This window comes from Sus scrofa, chromosome 13 (assembly GCF_054392235.1).
Source record: "Sus scrofa isolate SSC_HxYL_T2T_F1_AM1 chromosome 13, Sscrofa_HxYL_maternal_Yorkshire_Landrace_v2.0, whole genome shotgun sequence".
Lineage (NCBI taxonomy): Eukaryota > Metazoa > Chordata > Mammalia > Artiodactyla > Suidae > Sus > Sus scrofa.
In genome coordinates, this window is record NC_139395.1 from 74255918 (window position 1) to 74281156 (window position 25239).

The 25239-nt window shown below is 38.4% G+C and overlaps 1 protein-coding gene across 50 annotated transcripts in view; it reads left to right on the plus strand.

Annotated features, from left to right (window-relative positions):
• The window catches only part of CNTN4 (contactin 4), a 1001048-nt gene that overhangs the window by 840527 nt on the left and 135282 nt on the right, over nt 1-25239 (plus strand). For all 50 annotated transcript variants that reach the window (XR_014823611.1, XR_014823612.1, XM_084989189.1 and 47 more), the window contains 3 exons: nt 35-171; nt 3405-3534; nt 18480-18630. Coding sequence is in view for 48 of the 50 variants with exons in the window: in XM_084989189.1 (XP_084845315.1) it covers nt 35-171; nt 3405-3534; nt 18480-18630 (418 nt within the window). In the remaining 2 variants the exon portion in view is untranslated. The remainder of the gene's footprint in view (nt 1-34; nt 172-3404; nt 3535-18479; nt 18631-25239) is intronic.

The window sequence follows — 25239 nt, forward strand, 5'->3', positions numbered from 1 at the left end:
TGAATGTACATCTTTGCTTTGTGTACTGCTATAGCTCAACCTAATTGGATTCAAAAGATAAATGACATTCATGTGGCCATTGAAGAAAATATCTTCTGGGAATGTAAAGCCAATGGGAGGCCTAAGCCTACATACAGGTGGCTGAAAAATGGTGATCCACTGTTAAGTCGGGTAAGCAAATGGATGATAATTGTGTCTTGATATTGACTGCAATGTTTAATGGGGCCCCGTTGCTATGGAAACAGAAAAATGACCAGTTATTTCCAAAGTAATTTGCAACAAAATGCCATTAATTGTAGAAAAAGTGAAAGTGAATGCAGTTGATAAATAGAAATTACACATAAATCCAATTCTCCAGCCTTGTTCAGCCTTGTTAGGCATCTGTACTGGCTCTCTGGCTTCACAACTGGAAAGTTATGCTGAAGATCTGGATCTGTGTCTGCTAAGACACAGGCTTGTGTGTACACTAGACAAGTGTGAGTGAGTCATTCAGACTTCTCAGCATTCAAATTCTCACCTTCAATGTGGTTTTATTCTTGTCTGCTGTCTGGGGAGACTGGTGGACAACATGGTCAAATACATTCACCAGTAAACATCCACTCTGCCTCAAAGATGTAGTCATGACATAAGGAAACACATGTTTAACATCTCTAATGCAACAGAAATAGAACAAAACTAAAAGTGATGATAGAGGCTGGAGGCTTCAGGCTGTAGTCTGGGGGCAGGCAGTGGAGAGCTCAGGTATAAAAAAAATCCTCTCTAGAGACGAGGGTATGATATCCTTATAACTAAGACTTAAGAGAAAATAGCAGCCAGATTGCTGCCAGGCTAAATAGGACACCATAGAATAAGAGAAGTAGAAGGTACCAGTTGTGCCCCCCTCCACCTCTCCCTCACACCTGCCCCTGGCCCTGGACGAGCGCTGCAGTAGCATCCTTGCAAGTCGGAACCTGAGAGAAGCCATGAGTAGATCTGTTTTTGGACCAGCACCCCAGGGACGAGGTGGAAGCAGGCCCAAAACTTCTAAGGGGGAAAAGACAAATAAAAGTAACTCCTTTTCAGAATAAACCCATACACCAATATTCCAAATCATATGAAAAAAAATTTTTTTTTCTTTTTTAAGAAAGGGAACCAACCTATAGAACAGTCTAACAAAGAAATAGGAACAAGTCTGTTTAGGATGCTCCAAGAGATTAGTGAAGAAATCATGCCCATAAAAATAAACAAGACATTTTGAAAAGATAAGCAGGTCATTTTTTTTAAAGAATACCATAGAAATCTTAGAAACATAACCATTGAAATACAGATTCTACTGAGATGATTCATTTTGTGAGGGGAAATGATAGATTATAGTAATATTCATAAAGGACTTGGAGGGTGTGCTTCGCAGACAACTTCAGCAAGTGCTCATCTCTCCTACCCAACCATTAAACACACTATCTCATCTGATATTCATCAGGAGGAGATAAACGCTGTTGTTCTGCCCATTTTATAGACTAGGAAGCTAACTTATCAGTAAATGGGCATAAGTGAGCATTTCACCTAATATCACATCATTAGTAAGTCACGTAGCCAAGATCCAGATAGTAAATGTCTCCTGGATTTAGAACTACCAAAGTTTGCCTGAATAATGTTTTCAAAACTGGTTATATGGAAAATTTCTAAAGGAAGTTACATAGGGGAGGAGATATGGCACAAAAGGAAGAAAAGCTTAAATCCTCTTTGAAAGTATTTCAAAAATAGCCCTGTGACTTTGGATTTTCTCAAAACAGACTCTGAAGCAGCGAATTGCCTGCAGAAGGTATGTTGGGAGTGCTTTCAGGGGGCCTCACCTCTGAAGGAGCCCATGAAGCCAGATTAGGAGGGAGAATTTAAACAATCATGTAATTTCAATAGAGGCCTCGAAGGGGGCGCTCTAGAGCATGTGGCCTTTAAGTTAGTTTCCCAAATTGAGAGGAGGCCCTGCCTTTGTAACCCACATTGACCCAGTCATTGAATTTGGGAAGTTCTTTCAGCCAAGAGCACTTTCCAGAAACAGACTCAGCTGTGCTGTCATCATACTTCACACCTGAGGGAACTAGTACCTTGCTTGTGAAAGGAGTACCTAGGAGGTAGAACACATTATGAGGGGAGGCTCCTTTACAGGGTACAGAATGCCTGTCCACTGGGAGCTGCCTCTGACAGAGAGCTCAGAACAAAGCAGGGGAGGACCTCAAAATGAGGAGCAATTGTGTCCAGTTTGATTTTCCTTCTGTTTGTTCCTATTGAATCCAAATCTTCATTGAAATTTGACATTTTCCTCAGGCCCTAAGTTGAGAGCCAGTTTTTCTTGCTCAGTTTCCTCTCAGGGAAGAGTGCCTGCTCTGGGCACTGTCTGGGTTATCAGTGTGAGAGGCAGAAACAGGCTAATGTGATGAACCTGGTCCATTCCCTGCCACCCACAGGGAGTGGACCAGTCGCTGGAGGATTCTGGCTCCCCCATGATTCTCTCAATTCTAGAAGCCAAACTCAAATCGCTAGAGTGTAGGAATCCAGGTAACTGGCATTTCCTCCCTTCATTTAACGTAAGGGAATGTAGATGCCTAGATTTGGGCCCAAACCTATATGGTGTCCACCCAGCTAAATCACAGCCCTGAGGCAAACAGAAAACCACTATGTCTTTATATATTGTGCATATTTAAATGGAAGGTCTCCTAGGAAAGTGGAGATCCTTTGGGGTACTTATAAAAATTGGTCATGCAGGTTGCCTTGCCTCAGGCTGATGAATGGGGATGGTCTGTTGTTCCATACACTGATTTTGCTTTCTTCAGATTTGCTAGTAGCAGATGGTCCAAAGCTTGGATCATGCCACCGACAGCAATTGAGTAAGGAAAGTTAAATTATTAATACCTACTCTTTTTCTTAGTAAACTTCAACCGACATTAAATATTTGTCTGCTTCATCTGAGATTACAATCCTGTTAACCTTCAAAATGTTGCCTGCTCATAATTTGAGTGTTTTAACTACTCTAAACAATAAATTTACTTGTATTTCCCAGCCCCTTTTCACCTCTAGTTAGCACAAAGAAAACCTTAGAGGGAAAAAAAAAAAAAAGCATTTTATTTTATTTTCAAGTTCCACTCTTTAGAGGAGAGATTAATCTGAATGGTTTCCCTATTAAATCAATGAAAACTCAAGAGAATCCTACAATTTAAATTCCATTTACGAGCTGATATATAGGTTGTTTCATTTAGCATTTGACCTACCACAAATTTAGTTGACAGACAAAGAGGCATGTTATGTAAATTGCTTATATGATGGCTATTTTCTTCCCATTAGGCCCCTTTGATACAGCATGTAGCAAAATTGCCTTAAGGTCTCAGTTGCAGAAGGTCATTGTTTTGTATTCCTCTTTTCTTTCACAGGATAGAATTCATATCGAGCAAGGAACACTCAACATAACAATAGTGAACCTCTCAGATGCTGGCATGTATCAGTGTGTGGCAGAAAATAAACATGGAGTTATCTTTTCCAGTGCAGAGCTTAGCGTTATAGGTAAGTCTTTATGTTAGAAAGAAAAACACTCTTTAAATCACTGAACTAACATGTGCTTTGCCAGGCATAAGTGTTCAATCCAAGGAAAAAGGGTCAAGAAATCTTTAGACTGAAGATATTGCTCAAGAAACAAGGAATGCATTCTAGAAGCAATAGTAAGAGATCACTTTCTAAATCAGTTTCTTCTGATGCTTACAAAGGGGGTAACGCAGTTCCCTTGGCTCTCATTTTTATTTTTCTATTGACCCCTCTTCCAAATTGAGCAAAGTTTCTGAAGTGCTTTGGAGTCTGTTGCTATCACTCTGATAGGGTGCAAACTTGAGCTTGGAGAGCTTGGTGTGGGAAGGTGTATTTGAACAGCTGGCAGAGGGCATCTTGTTCTTTCACATCTGAATTTTATAGACTGCGCAAGTGGTCTGCCCCTCCAGCTACATCTCTCACCATGTGCCCCTCTCCCTTGGCTCTTCAGCAATGCTAACCTTTCTGTGCTGCATTTTCACCACCCTCCCTTCCTCCACAGGCAATGGCCCACACTCTTTCCTCTGCCTAGAATGCTTCTCTGTTCCTTCTTCATTTCACTGCCTCCTTCCTAGGCTCCCTCTTCTGGCTCCCTGGGTCTTCCTCAGGAAGTCACTCCTGGCTCTCTGCCAAGGTCAACTCCCCATTATGGTTTTCATCCTGCCTTTTAACTGTCCTTTCTAACAGATGCTATCATTGCCTTTTAAATTTGTTTGTGTGATTTTTCTGTCTTTTTCTCTTAACTGCACTTTAACTTCCCCATGATCAGGACTACATTTAGTTTAACTTATCATTTAATCCTCAGGACTCAATACAATATTGAAGCACATAGTACATACTCAATAAATAATGAATGGGTGTAAGAATGACTGGTGAGCGATGAAGGAGTTGAGAGACTATCTTTAAAAAGGAACTAATAAGTTAAGTAAGTCATTGAAAACATAAGTAAATTAACAAACCTGTGGACAGTGAAGAAAAAAAATTTCAGGCTATCAATTTGCATTTGTCTCCTAGAAAAATCTTGCCTCTGACTTCAGGATTTATCTAAAGTATCTAAGCACCAGTTCCTCTTAGGGAGAACATAATAGAAAGATTAAAACTGGAGTTCCCATTGTGGCGCAGTGGAAACGAATCTGACTAGGAAGCATGAGGTTGCAGGTTCAATCCCCGGCCTCACTCAGTGGGTTAAGGATCCGGCATTGCCGAGAACTGTGATGTAGGTTGCAGATGTGGCTCAGATCTGGTGTTGCTGTGGCTCTGGTGTGGGCCTGCAGCTGTAGCTCTGATTAGACCCGTAGCCTGGGAACCTCCACATGCCATGGATGCAGCCCTAAAAAGACAAAAAAAAAAAAAAAAAAAAGAGGGAGAGAAAAGAAAGATTAAAACTAAGAGAAAAGCAGCACGCACAGAAAGAGTTGATTCTATAAGTCTTGATAGTTTGCCCAGTTTCCATAAATCTTCATAATTTGCCCAAGTTAGAGTCTTAACTTGAATTTTTTTTTTTTTTTAAAACTGCCCTGTGGCATGTGGAGTTTCCGGGTCAGAGATCAGATCTGAGCCACTCTTGCAGCAACACTGCATCCTTTAACCAACTGTGTTGGGCTGGGGATCAAACCTGCATCCTCGCACTGCAGAGATGCTGCTGATCTCATTGCACCACAGGGAGAACTCCCTGACTTGCCCTTTGCACCTCACTCCTTGGTGCCTAGCATATAGATCCGACATTGATAAGTTGAATGTCCTTCTACCCTGTGCAAGGTAAAAAAGGAAGGAAAAGCTTCCACCATTGTTCATCTCACCAAGTTCTTTACTTGAACCAACATCCTATCCAAGACAAGAATTTGTGAGAGTTTATGAGGCTGCAGTCTTTTTCAGAGTAGCCTAAGAGAATTCTGTGCTCCCGGAATAATCATCAGCATGGCTTGACCTCCTGTAAGGAAGACCTTTTTGGAAGCCTAAACACATGTACTTGCCATCATATAAATGTTGAATACAGTAATTCCAACTTTCTCCAGGACAGGCACGATGGTCCCACCCTGCCTGGGGTTGGTTATGATTATTGGTAGTTGGAACTGATTGTTTTGAGCACGATTCACAATAGTAGATTACATAGGATTTTTTGCAAAAAGAAATGTATTTTTTATTAAACCTTGTGTCACTTGGTTAGAAGAAGAGCGAAACCTGAGGGGACGTGGCCTAAGGAATAAATCACATTGTGCTAATCCCCCCTAGGGTGTGTGGGTAAGTGCTTGCCAATTTATAGGTCTGGGGACACCATTATAATTTTAAAAGATTTTGTGGGTGCCTTTGTAAAATAAGAAAATCTGCTAGTATAAAATGACTGAGAAGCATGGGATATAATCATGGGGTAAAGACAGAGGATGACTAAGTCTGAAGTAAGAAAGGCTGTGAAATGAGCACCTACCCACAGCTGAACATAACAGTATATATGAGATGGGTATGTGTATATACAGCCGTCTCTATCTGTCTCTCTGTCTCTTTATCTATCTATTCTATCTAATCTATCCATCTATCTATGAATCTGCCAAACTATCTACCTGCCACCTACCTATGTGTTCATCCATCTATCTATCTGCTTATGTATTTATCTATCATCTATCTATCTCTCTATCTGATATACATATCCCAGGATCTTTACCAGATCCTTTCCCATCCTCCCACCCAGGGTTCAAGGCCTATGGGATGGTAGTCACTGCTTCAGCTCCTACATTCAGAGGCTTATTTCAAATCATTTCCATTTGGAACTAATTCCAAATAAATCACTGGTCTGAGGCCGTTCGTACATCCCTTGAGATCAGCAAGCTGGAGCAGTGAAGATAAGATGAAAATGCCTGAGAAATTATTTAGCCCCCCCATCTCAACCATGTTGAATTTGAGAACAGTAAAACATGTCATAAATGATACAGGAAAAACAGTAGTAAAGATAGTAAGTCTTCCAGAAATTTAGGGTGAGAATTTAATTAATGGACTGGGCTAGTCAGCTGAGCCTTAAAAAATAATTTATGTTTATACAGGCCAAAAAAGGGTGGGGGGACCAGGAATATTGCAAATCATAGCGAAATGGCTTGAACAAAGGTTTAAAGTTTAAAAATCTCTGCATAGTTTCTTGCCCATGGAGAATCCTGAATGTTCTTCAAAATATTTGATTAAAATACAAAAAGCATGTGGGCAGAGTTTAAATTTGAAAGAGAAAGATGGAAATTTTAATCAAGGGCCAGTTTTGGAGGATCTTGAACAACTTAGAAGTTCCCTCTTTAATATCTTACTTTTCCTGCCACCCCACCCCTCCACCAAAAAAAAAAAAAAGTACATTAATATATTCCAAGTGAATTGAAGGGAAGTATCGAATGGGTAATTCCCTAGAGTCCACCTTAAATGAATGAAGAAGACATTTGACTATGTAAAAATACATATACATTAATATTGGTTAACTTGGGTAAGCTCTAGTATGAGTGTTTTCACAAGTCACTTTGTTTCTTACCAAATGGTAATAGTTTGACTCTTAATGAATCAAATAACTGGTTAGTTATTCCCTCTATTAGAATCTTAGGTAGGTTGAATTGAACAAAGAAACAAAATTAAAAAAAGATACTTCAGTGCAAGGAAGGAAAAAAGAGGATATTGGTTTCAGCTACCCATCACACATCAGTGTCCTCCAATGCTAGAGAGGAGATTCCTTTTCAGGCCAGGTAATAGCTCTAACGTCATGAATAAGAGATGGTTAGGAAGCATATATTTAATAGGCTTTTCCCTTGGTCTTGCTTTATGGGTTCTGTCTTGGGTGTTTAATGTATATGTAACATATCTATGTTTAATGAATTGAAACTGCTGTATAATTAACTTAGGTGCTAGGTGATTTATTCACTGGATGGGCAAATGCCATAGAGAGCCATTTGCCTTGAGGTCAGCGTGGTAGAGTAGGCCTGGGTCTGTCAAATAGAAATGTCCTTGTTTGTGACCAACCTGCTGCAACTAATAGTTTATTATTCCTCAAGGTGAGTGTTCCCAGATGTTCCCTTGGATTAGCCTGTGTTGTGGATTAGGTTCACTGCTGTGATGTATACTCATAGGCATCCCTGAGATGCTACACAGTTCCCTGAGTGTCACATCATCTCATCCTTCTCTCCACACATGAAAGCATTGGAATTAGAGTGAATAGAGTCTTATAATCATGGGGAAAATTGAATCTGCAAGAGAAAGCAAGCTAGGGGATGGAGGAGCTGGGTCTTGGGTGAAGTCCTATCCCATCCTGGAGGGAAATACCTGAGGCATAAACTCTGGCTCAGAATTATTCCCACCCAAGGCAAGTAGGCCAGTCTTTTTTAAAACCTCTGTATCAGTCTTTCATTGGGCTGCCCCATTGAGGTGGTGGTAACTGGCAGGGCAGATAAAGCAAAATCTCTCAATTTCCCTGAGAAGGGTCAGCTGGAGGGGGTAAGCAGCCAATGCTCACAGAAGCTGGGGCCAGAAATAAAGAATGTGTGAGGGCACCAAAAGAATTCTCTGCAGAAGACAAGTAAGTGTGCCAGAAACAAGATGCTTGGTTACTTTGTCCAGTTTGCCTGGGTGGTAACGGGCAGTGTCACCAGAGTATCTTTGATTTTGAAATGGGATTATTGTTCCTAAGAGCAAACTGGTGTCTTCCCAGTGGTCTTCAACATGACCTGACTTTGCCAGGAGTATATAAGGGATTAGAAGTATCCTTGCTCCAAGGAGTTTCCATCTGATGGTTCAGGACCCTGGGGCTTCTCCTGGCTTGTGTGGTGGAGGACATCAGACCCTGGCAGGACACTTCAATACCATTAAGGAACCAATGGTCCAATTAAAGTGAGGTGCAGCCTTAAGCAATTATTTGGTTGATTTGGCATTTGTCCCAATGTTTGGCTTGCAAATTAGGAAAACATTAAGGCTTAACTAAAGTTATTTCACAGGGACTTTCACAAGTGCTCATCTGCATCTAAGTCTGATTTCTCAACTGCCTCGTTGAGCCAGATTTCAAAATAGTCAAATGGGCTGAGTGTGATCAGCATCCAGTGAGAGGATGGATGCCTTTCTTATCCTAATGTAGTCATCTAGGCAGGAACCTTACTTAGCTCAACATGAAGAGGGAAAGCTATGCCCTTGGATCTCAAATTCAAATTTGATATCTTTAACAGGTTACTAAGCCTTCATTTATCAGTAAAAAGAGTGGGCTATTTCCATTAAAACTAAAAAAGATCACATGTGAAAACTTTTTGCAAATCTAAAAGTGTTCATAGCAATATAAAGAAGTGGTTTTATTTTGCTGAGTTTTGTTTGTTTGTTTGTTTCTCTTTTTATGGCCAAACCTATGACATGGAAATTCCCAGGCTAGTGGTCAACTTGGAGCTGCAGCTGCCAGCCTATGCCACGGCCACAGCAATGGGGGATGTGAGCCATGTCTGTGACCTACACCACAGCTCCTGGCAAAGCCAGATACTTAACCCACTGAGAAAGGCCAGGGATTGAACCTGCATCCTCATGAATACCAGTTGGGTTCATAACCCACTGAGCCACAATGGGAACTCCTTATTTTTCTGTTTTTAACTAATATCCATACCCAAAGCCTTTAATATAGACAGCCTAAATTCTCCAGTAAACCCTGTTTCTGTGGTTCTCAAGTTTGCTGGAGATTACAGTCATCTGGGAGCTTTGTAATAGCCCATACCATACCATCCTCCATGCCAGCTAATTCAATCTCTGGGCCTGGGACCCTGGGCCTTGTTATTCCTTAAAATTGTCCAGGTATGATGACAAGAGAATTACTGTTCTAACTGATCAGATCAGAAGGCAATTAAGTTTCCCTATAGTATTGATTCTCCAACTTTACCATGCATCAGAATCACTGGAGGACTTGTTAAAACACAAATTACTGAGCCCTACTTCTAGAATTTCTGACAGCAGTGCTGGGGTAGAGCTTGAGGATTTGCATTTCTAACAAGTTTCCAGGTGATGCTGAGGCTGCTGGTCCAACACCACACTTTCAGAACCACTCTCCTAAAACTGGAAGTCTAGCCTCAACTGAAGGGGTTGTTTGTCTATTTGTTTGTCTTCTATTTTTATGACCACCCCCATGGTGTATGGAAGTTCCCAGGCCAGATAGCTGCAGCTTCAACCTACACTGTAGCTGTGGCAATGCCAAATCCTTTAACCCACTGTGCCAGGCCAGGGATTGAACCCTTGTTTCCGCAGTGACCCAAGCTGCTACAGTTGGATTCTTAACCCACTGCACCACAGCAGGAACTCCTGTCTTTGTTGTTGTTGTCACTTGTTTGTTTTTAAGTTGAATATAGTCTACCTAGCACAGCTTCTGATTTGGATCAGGACTCTGAATCCAAAACCCTTCTGCAGAAGAGAAACATCGGGCATCAGAGACTCCACCCATGTCTGAAAGGCCCCATTTTACCACAATGGTGAATTAGAATTAGGACCAAAGACTGACTTAGGCTGCCATGTGAGGACTGAGCTAAGATGCTCTTGGCGTGGTTCTGGTGGCATAAAGCCAGCTGAAGGGGTATACAAAAATCTGAAGGATAAATATTTTGACACTCCCTTATGTCATTTCCCCCAAAGAAATGCCTTCAGTGAATTAGAATTTAAAATATAACTCAGGATTTCAGCCTAAGGCATCACTAAGTATTGAAACCATGTATTGTCAGCTCTCTGCATCCACAAGTTCCAATGTGGACAGATTCAACCAACCATGGATTTAGAACCTGCAGATACTGAGGGCCACCTGTACTGTCCTACTACCAAAATCTCTTGAGTCCTCTGTTAAACTGCTGTGAAGGCATAACCCATTCTGAAGTCCATAGTTCTTTATAGAAAAAGGATTTCCAATAAAATTTTAAAGTATAAACTCAGGAGGAAAATTTGTCTTTTCAAAAATTATATGGTTTTGGGAGTTCCCGTCATGGCATAGTGGAAACAAATCCAACTAGGAACCATGAGGTTGAAGGTTCAAACCTTGGCCTCGCTTAGTGGATTAAGGATCTGCTGTTGCCATGAGCTATGGTGTGGGTCACAGATGTGGCTCAGATCTGGTGTTGCTGTTGCTGTGGTGTAAGCCGGCAACTGTAGCTCCTATTGGACCCCTAGCCTGGGAACCTCCCTATACCTCAGGAGCGGCCCTAGAAAAGGGTGTGGCCCTAAAAAGCAAAAAAAAAAAATTATATATGGTTTTGGGTTTTTTTTTTGTTTGTGTTTCCTTTAGGAGGAATTTTTGTTTGTTTTTTTTTTATCAGTCAGAAAGAAATATACTCTTTTTTCGTCTGTCTACCATGTTGACCTGTCTTTGGCTTCTAGAATCTCCCTTTATTATACTAAGATTGTTTCCTACCCTTCTAACCTTCCTATGCTTGATTTCAGCCATATTTTAAATGTATTTGTTACTTTATGTCTTTTATCATTATCCACTGTGAGTCTCTTTGAACTAATGAATAAATAAGTCAATGAAATAAAGTAACTTTTTTTTTCTCCACTACTTTCTGGCAACAGATTGATTCTATTTTGGTAGGGAGTTTTAGAATTGGTGTTCACAAAAATTTAGCTGTGAGTTTCAAACTTTAACACAAGTAGAAGTTACTTGGGGATCTTGTTAAATTCAGATTCTTATTTCAAGTCTGGGGTTGGTCCATAGCTTCTGCAGTTTTAACAAGCCCCAAGGTAGTCATCCATGCTTCTGCCCTGGAGATCACAGTTTTAGTGGCAAAAATTGTAGAATTTAAATTTGCAGTACAGTACCCCTCTCACGGTAGGTAGAGTTGAAGAGTGTATACAGTTAATAAGCTCCTCCAAATTGTTGCTATGATCAGTTAAATTTAGGTGCCACTGGTCTAGAATCTGCTTTAGATCCCTTTGTTACCCAGTCATAAGCCATCCCGGTAGCATAACCTTCTAACTTATTAAATCAAGTAAGACTTGGAGGAAGGAATAATGACTTGTTAGTATAACCACTCTACCTCCAGTTAGTACATGTTTCCATTATTGAACCTAGTGTTGACAAGGTTAACATTAATCATGTGAAACAATTTCTACCAGAAATAGAGCCTTTGTACCAACAACATTCCAGCTTTTTTTTTCTTCCGTAAGCAGACATTGGCTCTTCTGTGCTCCTAAAGAAATTCATTTGTACTTAGTATGAGACAGGCTGCTTTTACTAAAGCCTTTTGAATGTGGTTGAAAATAAGTGTAGCACAAAGCAAAACAAACAAAGAAACAAAATAACCTCCTTCATTTAAGTGCGTTATTGAAGGAACATGATACGGGTGAGATCAGTCACTCTTGGGTTACATAAACATCGCTCATCCACACTGCAGTATTATTTCTCTTTAGCCTGCATGTATAGGGCAGGGCATGTGTAGCTGAGCCCTTAAAACTTCTAGGATATCATGACTCACAAATCATCAGGACACACATTCTTTGAACAGAATGAACTGGTCAAAAGAACTGGAAGGGGATTGAAATTCTCCACACTGGGTTGACTGTCAGAGTACCTGGGAGGAGAGAGGAGACAGTGGTATCATCTCAGAGAAAAGCCCAGATCTGAGGAAAGCTGAATTCCCAAGGTCCAACTCTATCCAGGACCTTCCCCTAAGTATGTATTTTGATGAAGTAAGAAAAGGCTGTTAGGTATTGAAGCCAGTTCTTATTGGCAGGAGCTAAGCCTATGTATCCTCGGTTCAGCATTTGATGAATTCTTTTTGGGGACCTGAACTCAGCCCTGATAGGAGTATTTACACCACAGAAATTGGCAAAGCCCAAGTTCTTCTGTGTTTTGTTTTGCTTGTAGAGCCAGTTGTTAGACATCTACCAGCACACCAGTTCACATGGTACAGGAGTACAGTCAGCACTCTGTATCCACCAGTTATGGATACTAACTGTATTCATTGTGCTACACTATTTTATATGAGGGACTTGAGCATCTGCAAATTTAGGTATCTTCCAGGGTCCCAAATCCAATGGATACTGGCTTCTAACGGACAGTTGTATAAACAGTCTGGATTGTTTCTTGGGTAATTCTGCTTCATTTGACTGAGGTATAACCCCAGAGATGATAGAGAACCCTGTGCACAAGGCAAGAAGTTCAACGAGCCATTTATAACCCTACTTGGAGAAGAGAAATGACTGGGGTATCCAGGCAAAGCATCATAATAAGGGATTTGCCTGTTTTGAACTGAATTCCCAAGTTGTTTCCTACAATATACGTTAATTCAGCACATACTGATTAAACATCTCCTTTGTTCCAAGCATTGTGCTGAGTTCAAGGGATGTACATATCTGTAAAAGATAGCCTCTGCCTTCAAGGAACTGATGATCTAATAATTGCTAATAACAAGTGCTACCATTTCTTAACCACCGGCATTCTAGAATTCTCATAGTCTAATGACCCTCTTCTGTTAATTCATCAAATATTGTTACCTCATACCAAAGTTGTTCATAATCCAATGGCTTGGCTTTATACTACCATACACTACTTGTTTAACCAAGAACACAAATTTGTATGAGAGTTTAGGACATTTTGCCACCTATAATGAAGTGTCACTCATTTGGATTTATATAGAAAAGTCAGTGTGATTACACATGTTTAAAAATGCATGTTCTTATTCTCTCAATATAGATGGGAGATAATATATTGTCTTAATGTAGCCTCAAGGGAGGCTAACAAGAGTTTAGCAGCTAAAGCTTTTAAAACATACAAGAATTATTTTCAGTCAATATGTAAATTAGTAAATAAGAAATGTTCTAAAATGACTTTAAAATATTTTTCTTTGAATAAGAAATATCCCACCCATGTCTACACAATTAGGTTCTGCCTTTTCAAACCATTATAGAAAGAAAAAAAGGCTAAGCCTAATCCTTCTTGTTGGCAGAGAATGTGTTGAGAGATCTTGAAATGGTTCCAGTGCTTAAAAGTATTTGTCAGTTATCACTGTGCCTACAATGCCAACATTTAAGATAAATTCCTCAGTACCAGGATGGGTGAGATACTACTACTCAGAGGTAGAAAGGAACTCACTGATGATACACACAACAACCTGGGTGGATCTCAAGAGCATTATGTTGCCTAAAAAAAAAATCTTATCACATAATGCATGATTCCATATATATATGTATAAATAACACTCTCAAAATAACAAAACTATAGAGATGGAAAACAGATTAGTGGAGGCATGGGAAGGACAATCAGGAGGGGGCTGGGTGTGGCTCCAAAGGGATAGGATGAAGAGATGTTTGCAGTGATGGAGGTATTCTCTACCTTATTTCAGTGGTGGTTATGTAAGTAAGTTGAAGTGTGTGATAAAATAACATAGAACTCTACACATTATATCAGTGATCAGTTTACTTGCTTTGATGTTGTAGTACGTTCACATAAGATGTAACCATTGAGGAGTTCCAAGTTAAGGCCTGGGCTTTGTCTCTGTGAGGATGCCAGTTCAATCCCTGGCCACACTTAATGGGTTAAGGATCTGGCATTGCCATAAGCTGCAGCATAGGTTGCATGTGCAGCTCAGATCTGCTGTTGCTGTGGCTCTGGCAGAGGCCACGGCTGCAGCTCCAGTTCAGCCCCTGGCACGGGAACTTCTATATGCCACAGGTGCAGCTGTAAAAAGAAAAAAAGGGGGAAAAAAGATGTAACCATTAGGAGAAACAGAATGAAGGATACACAGGAACTCTCTGTATTATCTTTGTGATTTTCTGTGAATCTATAATTAGTTCAAAATAAGTTTTGTTTTGAAACCAAAAATATATTCCTTTGGCTCCAAGAAGCTTTTCACCTTAAAATTCTGTGAAAATGGTGTTGGTAATAACAGTGGAAATAGCAGAGGGGATGAGTAGGTGTAAAGTATTTACTCTGGGAAAATACAGAACTAAGTACTTTATGTACAACTCATGTATTTCATTTAGTCTTCAGAACAACTGTGTGACTGTAAATATTATTAGTTCTGTTTTACAATAATTTTCCCCAAAGAGTAGAAGCTTTTAAACAAAAGCTACTATGGTAGGAGGAGCCCTGGGGAAGCAGAGCATTCCGTGAGTTAGACCAAACCTAGAAAGGCGGAGTTTTAGGAACTTAGAAGGAGCACATCATGCTGATACTAGAATAGAAAACTACTTTGGAACTTGTTGACTCTCCTTGTGAATTTTATCCCTCATCAGAGAGGCTGATTTTGAATCAGCTGTTCCGAAATGCTGGATCTAGAAAGAAGACTAAGAAGACTCTTTCCACTGTAGACAGCCTTCTAGTTAACTACCCAGCAAGCCAGGAGAAGTTTGAGGTTTTAAAAGCTGACACCAGCATTATCTTCTCAGTGGTGGCAATGCTTGAATGAATGCATTTACTATAAGTTTGTTTTTATGGGATGATGAGGTAATAAAGATAATAGATAAAGGTTAAAATAATATGAAATTCTGAAGTCCTAAAAGGACCAGCCTTAATAGCCTCCATCCACTGGCAGTGTTCCCAGTGGTGTTTCTACTGACCGTGATAGGACAGGCACTCATAATTATCCTTTCTTCTTCAATAATAGAGTAAAACACCACACCCATATATTTCCCAAATGAGACTGCCATTGCACCTCCTGTTAAGGTGTTATCATTCTTATTCTCTCTCTTGAGAAATGATACTAAAGCACAACTTTCATTTTCAAGGATTCTGTTGCCACTTACAATACCCTTGACATGTGACCAAGAGTCATTTAATTAAATAAAAACAAACAGTTGAGAATTGCATAGAGGGCTTCTCTTAGCCTGATGCCTCTCTCAGATAATGTAATGTTAATATATTAAAGATCATTGATAAATAATAAAAAGTTGCCTTTCCCAAAGGGAAGAGGTCCTGTAGTGTACCTTATTCCAACACTGAGAGACCAGTGCCCTCTAGTAGCCTTCTAGTAAGAAATTTTATCTTCTAAGTATCTTAGATTTAGCAAATGAGGATCTCCCAGTATTGGTGCTACTCTCAGGCTCAAGTGGGTAATTTGATACTTGGTTTTGTCTTTTCTGAACCCTTAGGAACCCACTAAAGTTTCACCTTCAAAGTGCCTAATTTTTTCCAGTGCCAGCAATTATGAGTTCTAATAGTACCCTATTGGAACCTTATATATAATGTTGAAAACCTGATTCTCTGTGAATGTCAAATACAGGCTTCTTTTTCTTTTCTTTCAGGCCTCTTCTGGGCAGATGTTTGGGAATGGGAATAAACATGGGGTACCCAACACAGAAAACATCATTCCACAAACTTTAGGGTATTTCAGGTTCAAAAAAAATGGTCACAAAATGGCAGAATGTCAAGAAACCCATTAACGGGTGAAGTATTCAAATGCAGATGAATGTCTGACAGTTTTGCCCTAGAAAGCACTGCAGCTTATGTTGGCAATTGGTAGATTCACAGGCTTAGATAACACTAGAAGTAAATGAAGCAAATTGAATAAACAAAGAGAGAAATGTTTAAATTTATAATTTCCTTTTTATTAGTGAATGATATTCAAAGATAGTCTTTTCTCTAGGATATCCAAAATATGCACATACATAGTACAGTACAAATGCTTTTAAAACTGAAATGTGTGTTTTCTGCCTTCTATGTGGCTGATATCATGCTATCTCAAATCCCATAAAAGCAAAATATAGTATTTTTTTGAGAAATAACACCCGTGTGTTGTGCACAGTTTGATTTATGTAAACTCATTTCAAATGCAATTGCAGAATTCCTCCTGAACAGATGAAAAATGTCTGCTCAAAGTGATAAAAATATATGTGTGTAGAAAGATATAGTTTTAAGAAGGGATTTTTATGTTATAGATGTGTAACTTTATTTCACAAAATACCTTTTTAAAAAAACTTCTAGAGACTCGATTCTTTTTTTTATATGCATTAATGTGTCAGTTCAAGTGTTAACCCAAGATTAGAAGGAGCCTGTTCTGCTACAAGAACCTTTCTGTGTTGAAAATTAGCATGTGTTGGATTGGTAAATGGGGAAATGATGTCAGTATAACAGATGCTGACTTTGGCCATGCATTTCTCTAGTTTAAGCAACCAAACACAAAGCCTACTAATGCAGGTCAACACAATGAGCCAAGGCAGAAAACATACTGATCATGACTCCAGTTCATCCACATTTCTCCTCTTGACTTAGTTTGGCCATGTGCTATAACATGGCAGTGTTTAAAGCTTGGTTTGCACTTATATTATAGTTTACCAATTTCAGCTCTTTCTTACTCTCTCTCCCAGCTTCCTTGTTTCATTAAGCTATCCACACACACACACTGAAGTCCTATATTTTTCTGAAGTATTTATCTATTAGGAATTTATGCTGGTTTTTTTAATCATGCTAACATAATTACTAGAATGATTGTTATTTTTGTTAGTATTCCTGTTACATAAATATTGGCTAAGTCTGTCCTGACCTTATCTTTTTCAGAAACCCATAATTTTTATGTGATTTCGCAGATCATACAAGAAAGGCATTTATCTCATTATAGCAAAAACATTTGTACTCGTACTCTACTTATTAATTGCATTTATCATTATGGAATTACTCTCTGAATTATAGATTCCCCTCATAAATCCAAGGTACACAGATTGAGATATCAATTACCTACTAGATTCATTTATTTAATTTAACCTTCACGTAGTAAAACCAGCCCCATGTGTACATTGCATCATCCCATTAAAAAGTAGCCTTCTCATCTTTCTTCCTTTCTAGACATTGATAGTATTTCTCCCACAAAAGCACTTAATAAAAATTTAACTGGCTTCCCCTCAATCCTGTTTTTATTTATTTTTTAGTCACTAGCATACGCTTTGGGTACAGTTTTTAAAAATTGACCCCCATTCTCCCCAGCCACATACATACACATTCACTGTCTGTCCTCTTTTAAGTAATTTGTGGTTAGTATTTAAATTTTATATTAAACATGGTATGAAACCTTAAATTCTATCAGGTTGGACTGCAATGAGTCAGGGATTTTTAAATATGGCAAAACTGATTCCAGGAGATAAATCCCTTCTCTCAACAGATCCTAAAACACGTTAACTCAATTTACTCAGGTGAAAATGGAAAATTTTCAAAAAGGCATCTTTTATGTTTCTGTAAGGATATAGATATATATAACTTTTGTTTTAGGAAAGAAATAATTATTTAATATTATTTCCACATAACTACAAATTTGGTGTCACCATATGCTTGAATTTTGGGGAAGACTGATAGTGAGCATGGAGTAGAGTTTTCTATGAGTAAGTCACACTTTCTTCTACAAGAGCCAAACATTGCAGTAGGCAGTAGTTGTTGAACATAGTTGTTTTTAGGGAGAAGTTTACAGAGGGTGATGATAAGACATTTCAGCACGTCCTCTGACAGAGATATGAACAGAGCTGCTTGCTGTAAAACAGATCAGAGGCAGTGACTCCAAAGAAGGGAGGCTTTAACCTACACTAGACTAAAAATACCTTGTGAGTGTGTTGTTGTTGTTTTAGTTTTTGGGTTTTATTAGGTTTTGGTTTTGATTTTGTCATTCCCTTTTGCTTCCCTGAAATTTTTAAATTTTTCTTCATTTGGACATGGAATTTTTTTTTTCAAAAGAATCCCTCAGTAGGGTGATGGAATGTTTTACATCTCAGTCTTTGTGCTGAGAACACCAAATTCATCAAGCTGTGCACTTCCAACTGGTACATTTTAACCCTATACAAATTATACCTCAAGTTGTCATAAATCCATCAAAACTTCCAGTTCTGTCCCCTTTACTTCAGAAAAAAAAAAAAATTATCCTCCCTTTGATAAGACAGCAGTAAGTGCATTACAGAAAAAAAAAAAAAAACTATAAAGAATGGTCTAGTGGAGTTTTTCTTTCATAATAATTAATTATTTCATTTTCTGTATTCTTTTCCAGCTGTGGGTCCGGATTTTTCCAGAACCCTAGTAAAAAGGGTAACTCTTGTCAAAGTGGGAGGTGAAGTTGTCATTGAGTGTAAGCCAAAAGCTTCTCCGAAACCTGTCTACACCTGGAAGAAAGGAAGGGATGTCTTAAGAGAAAATGAAAGGTATTATCTTGAAATATTTTTAATATTTAACTATAATTATTGGTCTGTTATCAATAGTCCTAGAGGAAGGAATTTATGATCTCATATTCTTGGACTAAATGTTAAAGAACTGAAGCTTTGGAATAGGGTGGTAAATTAGTTGGTCTTTATAATATTAAAATTCTAGAAAGCCCTCCCTGTGCAGATTGATCATATTGCTATCAAAGGCTGTCAGAGATGCCCAAAGATGAGGAGCTAGAAATATCCTCCTTAATTTTAGCCTAAAATTCTTCTGTAGATTTGCCCACCTTTCTCCAGCCTACCTCCTTTTCATGAAAACAAATACATTGAATTCATCTTTGCTGTGACAACCCCTCAAATATATGTCAGTGGCTAGCATGTCTCTTGTTAATATCTCCTTTTTTGAAGCTAAATACCTCTTAATTTCAAAACTCATCCTCAAATGACATGGTTTTGATTTAATTGTGAAATTTTTTCAAATTTTTTTCTGTCTGATGTTTGAACTCTTCACCTAAATTTCCTATTATAGATGAATTACATTTAGAATACATGTTGTTTATATAATGTAATTATATGGGGTTGTTTGGGGTTTTAGGTCATTTGGGACAAATGTCAGGTATCTCTTAAGACTTTTTCTTGGCTGTCACCTCTATAAAATATCCCCCTCCACTTTCTGTAATCTACTCAATCTGTTGGAAAATGGTAATTATGCATGTCTATGTCACCCAAAAGATAACATTTACCAGCTGCATACATAATGATTTTAATCGATGTTAAAGGGCAAGTACTCAAGGATGCAATTGAGGAGCCTGTAAAAAATATGTATCTACTTTATACCTGTACACATTTGGATTTGCATATGCAAATAGATCATTGCACTTATGATGATGTCTCTATTAATGATTTTTATAAACAAACCTGATATGGTTTATAGGTGGTGTATTTACATATATTACATTCATAATATACATTCCTTTCTGATTTCTATTATATAAAGAAAGTAGTATAGTTTACTAATTACTGGCATGACATTCAAATTTTAAACGAAATCTGGAAATTTAGAGTCCAATTTCTTATTTTGCTGCCGTAAACATCAGGTTCCTTTCCCATTTGGCTTTACTGTTTCCAAAAATTGTTATGTAAGAATACTTTTAATAGTTACATATTTACTTTGATGTGTATTAAAGCATAGTTGAAATATAATTAATATGTACCACATGTATTACTTACACTAAGTCTACATTTTAAAAGTTTTAATGTAGCAATGATATAAAGACAAAGTATTTTAAAATAATATGCATAATAGACATATCAAGAACCATAAATGAATGAAGTTTGAATAACATGGTAGATCAATTCAGGAGAGGCTAAGCTTTGCTAATTCACAAACAACCTGCAGTATCCTAAAACAACAAAAGGCAATTTCTCATCAACACTGCATGCCTATTAGGGGCCTGCTAGGGGCTTTGTTACCCACTAAAGCCAAGGCTGATAGAATAGCACTTTCTAGAACTTGAGAATTGCAGAAGGAAAAGAAGGTAGCCCAACACCCATGAGCTCTTAAAGCTTCTACCCAAAAGAGAAAGACTTCATTTTCACCCATGTTTCATTGGCCAAAACAAGTCATGTGGCTCTGCCCAAGTTCAACCCAGTAGGGAAATACAGTCTTACTATGCGCCTAGAAGAAAAGTAATAGCAATAAGGACTGTAATAAGGACTGCCTACCACTGCTGTAACTTATTAATTACTACAAGTTAATTGGATTAACATTGGGAAAATGGCTTATCAGCATTGATAATTCTTTTTAATAAGTGAATTTAATTAACTGTTTCCATCGCTTGTCATACAGCCAAGTTTATCTCTTTCCAATGTTTGTTTTTTCTTCTAACTTGATTAATATCGCTTCAACAGTTATATGGCACAGAAGATATCTTTAAAGCAAGAAAACTCCCCATCATTACTCAAATCTTGGTGTTTATCACCTCTACCTGGAGCATCACCAGGCATGACCCAAGCTATCAGGATTAGCATGTTTTCTCCACATGGGTGCTATGTTCTCAGAGTTCTGCTTCTCCCTTCTGCCTTGCTCACAATGTATTGAACAGATAGATTGGTTTTCACAGTGTAAATGAATCCAAAAACTGGCCACGTGTAATTTGAAAGGGCATGGTGGGAATTTCAGTGTGTGCCCCATCCAAGGAAGATACCTGCCACTTAATTTCAGCACATTGCCACCAAATGGAGATGCTAGTCCAGTGCCTCCCCACCTTCTCATTTTTCAAGAGAAACTAGAAATATGGACTTTTATTTGAACTTAATTTTTAAATGTCAGCGACTTTTTTTTAACTTTAATATTAGTACAATGTGAGCAACACATCCATAGACCAAGTCCAAGTTTACTCTGTGGGTCACTGGTTTTCAGCTTATGAGAAAGACATAAGTTCAACTGAACATCCTGTAATTTCTGAAAAGAGTGGAAAATAAGAAAGATATTACTATTATTTCCTCATTGACAGAGAAGAAATTCTGCCATTTTCACTTTTTTTTTTTCTGTTAAAGGAGAAATGTAATTAAGTGGATAAGTGAACCAAAGCAATCATATGTAGAATTCATCAGTGAAAAACTTTAGAATTCCCATCTTAGGAAAGGATTGAAATTGTTAGAGCAACACAAAAGGGAAAAACATTTGATTATGGCCAGTGTTAAATAATAGTTTCTAATATACTGACTTGTTAGCCCTAATTCTCTCTCTCTCTTTTTATTTTTTATTTTTTTCTGGTCTCTTTTTAGGGCTGCACCTGCAGTGTATGGAAGTTCCTAGGCTAGGGGTCCATTCAGAGTTGCAGCTGCCCCCCATGCCACAGCCATAGATAGCAATTGGGATCTGAGCTGCTGCGTCTGCAACCTGTATCATAGCTCATAGCAATGCCGGACCCTTAACCCAATGAGTAAGGCCAAGGATTGAACCCACGTCCTCATGGATACTAGCTGCGTTTGCTACCGCTGAGCCACGACTGGAACTCCCATAATTCTCTTTTTAAATGTGGAATCCTAAGAATCAAAAGGCAAACTTTTAACATTTGAATAAAAGATTATTAATCTCAATAACAAAGTATTCATATAAATAAAGCTCCAGTGGAACTAAACTTTATGATCAAATACTATTTTTATTAACATTCTCTCCCTAGAGTCTATATTTTGACTTTGCCAAATAGTACTTATTAAGTGATTTTTAATTTCAAATTTAACTAATCAATGGCGTACAAATGAGTTTACAGGAAAAGTATAAGAAGCAACATTTTAAAATGTTGACTTTTTATCTTATTTAATCATAATGTGTATTACAGTTATCACAGTAGGTATGGATTCAGAAATACAGGTTTAATGTTAACAAGTGAACAGTTTTAAAAATACATTTGTACGTGCTTATTTTGGCTTTTCGAGGCTTTAGAAATTTAAATCGTATTTATACAGACCTTATCTCTACTAAACCAATTATCTAAATGAAAAAAATTAATCTTCAGTTTTTATTTCTTTGTTATCGTATAGGCAGCATATCCATATCCATAAATCATTCCTCATTTTCCTGTGTATTTATCCAGCAGTCATAATGTAGGCAATATCAGACATTTAAAACAGGGATGACAAGGGCTCAAGTACTTTATTTCTCAGGAGAGGTTTCTAGTCACCACCGAAACAGTAGAGTCACTTGGATTAATCAAGCAATTAAGCCTACTAACTTGAGTAAGTAAGATAATTGTGTTTACTTTTGGTTTCTAGTCTGAAGGCACTTGAGGAAAATGAGATTTAAGTTGATCTATTAAAAAAAAAACTTGAAAATACAGAAAGAAAAAAAAATCATTAAAACCTAGTCCCCTAGAATTATAGGGAGCCATAAAACCAACCAGGATGGACTCTTGGTTGCAAGTGACAGAACTCAATTCAAAGCTGGCTTCAGTACACAAGGGAAGGCTCCACATTTGAGAAGGCCAGGGAGGGACCATGACTGGAGGTGTGACAAGTCCAGTGCTCACACTGTGACTTCAGGACTAGCTTACGCTCCTCATCTCTTACCAGTACCTTCCTCTGTGTTGGCTCCTTTTTCCTATAGGCTTTCCCCTCCTGGTGGTAGGTCTGCTGCGCACAGCCCCATGCTTGTCCTCTTTTCTAATATCTAACAATTCTAGAATAGATGCTCCTGGACTTGAATAAACCTGCTTTTGGCAGCATTCTTCCCTGAGCCAGTCCCATTCAGAGGCGATGTGGTACCTTGACTAGAAGGACTTGATCATACCCATATACTAAGAGGCACTTGGGGAAGCTCCACCTCACACATCATGGACTGAAAATGGTATAGGAGTTTCCCCAAAGAAACACAGGATCCAACAGCCAGAAGAAGAAGAAGTGGCTGCTGGGCAGGATCAGTGTCAAATTCTGACTATAGTCATGGAACCCAGTCTCCATTGCAAAACGGGGTCCCCACAATGGCTGGACCCTCATCTTTCCCTGGTTACATCTCAGGTGGAGACCTAACTATTAGATTACTTCTTCCTAACCTGAATCCTTGTAATTTCCATTTACCTTTTTTTTTTCCTTTGCTAAGAAATCTAATTTTTCTCCACCAAACCGCTTCCCTTTATATACTGGCAAGCTATTCTCACGTCCTCCTTTAGTTCTTTTCCAAGCTCAGATGCCCCTGATAGTTTTCCTTTGGCATTACATGGAATCCTCTCACTGTCCTAATCATGTCTTCCAGTGTCCTTCTGAGAGTCAGAGTTAAATCTGCCATTCAGAATTAAAACAGTATTAATAAGGGGATAAATAGTTTTCTTCCTCTCCAGAGCAAAAGATGATGCTTATTGTTATATCATATCCCTAAAGGGAAAAAATGATCTTCAGTGAGCTAGATTAGTAAGTCAGGCAGGTATATATCAAGACTATTCCCTTCCATTGGTTATTTTAAAAAATTAACTTAGTGCTTAAAAGAATGAATTTAGTTGTCTGGAAAATTCAGTTAAACAAAATTTTATTTCTCACTGAAGCTGAGGAAATGAGTGAAATGTTACTCAAGTTAATGCTCTGTCAACAAAAACTTATTCTTACTCATGCTTGAGAATTCTTCTCCTTCCTTTTATACATTGGGCTAGTACATTACATCAAGCTAAGGGATAATAACCAAGTATAGATATGCCACTGAATGTTGCCAAAAAGAATCTGAAACTTACAGCCTGCCTGTCACAGGTGTGGTTTCAGAACAGCAGCAGGACTGTTCTATCAAACAAGCCAACATAAATTTGATCAATATACAAAGCATTCAATGTGTGCTTAGTGCAAGCTAAGCCTTCTGCTTGGCCCTGGAGATAGAAAAAGAAGGCATAAACCCAGCCCTCAAGATGCTCATAGAAAAGTGCAAAGGACCCAGTAGCAAAATAACAATATAAGTTTCTCAGTAATCCTAGGGCATGTATTATAAATGTGATATGTTTAGAAGGAACATTGAAAAGTGTAGGCCAACAGTAGATTGTAGAAGCCTTGAATTTTATATCTGTAGAGTTTAGACCTGAACTCCCAGAGAGAATAGAAGAATGTTATGCAGGAGAGTGCATGGTCATACTCATGCTGCCCAAGGGTTGCTCTACCTGCAGCGTGGAAGAAGAATCAGAGCTGAGCAAGATTAGAACGGTAGCAACTACAGGGAGCAGTCTAGGACAAAATCAAAAGGACTTCAGAGATGTCAGTCTCCTGAGAGTAGAGAAGGACAGACAGATAGATAAGATATTAAAGCATAGAATTTAAAAGACTTAATGACATATTAAATAGAATGATTTTTAAGAGGAAGAAGGAAAAAAAAGAAAATGACTTCTAGGATTCCAACTTGACCAGCTGGTAGATGGCAGTGTCATTTTCCACAGTACTGAGTTATAGAAAAAAACAAGTGTGAGAGAGGAAAATAAAGAGATTAATATTAACATGTTAAATTTGAGGTGCCTGCAAGTGGAGATGTCACATTCAAACTGGAATTTCCACTAAAGTGTCACCTTGTCAGCAAAGCCTTTTTCCACTAATGTAGTTCACATTGTAAACACTGACCCCATCCTCTTTCCATGCTTTATATTTTCCATAGTTCCCTCGCTAACATGCTACATACTTATGTTTTTGTTTGTTTCCTTATCTGTTTTCTCCGCCTTCCATTTAATCATAATGTAAAATCCATGAAAACAGAGACTTGTGCATTTGTCTATGTGTGTGTGTGTTTGACTTCAACAATACAAATTTAATATCTTAGAACCCAAGAGATCAAAAGTCTGAAATGGTTTTCCTCAGGCTAAACTCATTCTAGGGGGCAAGTAGATGTCCAGCTTTCTAGAATTTCTAGAAGTCACCTGCATACCTTGGCTCATGGCCCCTTCCTTCATCTTTAGATCTAGCAGAGCAAAGTCACTCCAGTCTAGGCCTTACATCACATCACTTCCACCTCCTCTTCTGCCTCCCTCTTCTAGTTTGAAGAACGTCGTGGTTGCATAAGGCCCTGTGTGTTTTGCCTCCTTCTGTAACATTGGCCTCTAGGACAATACCTGGCATGGGGTGAGTGTTCACTGAGTTTATGTC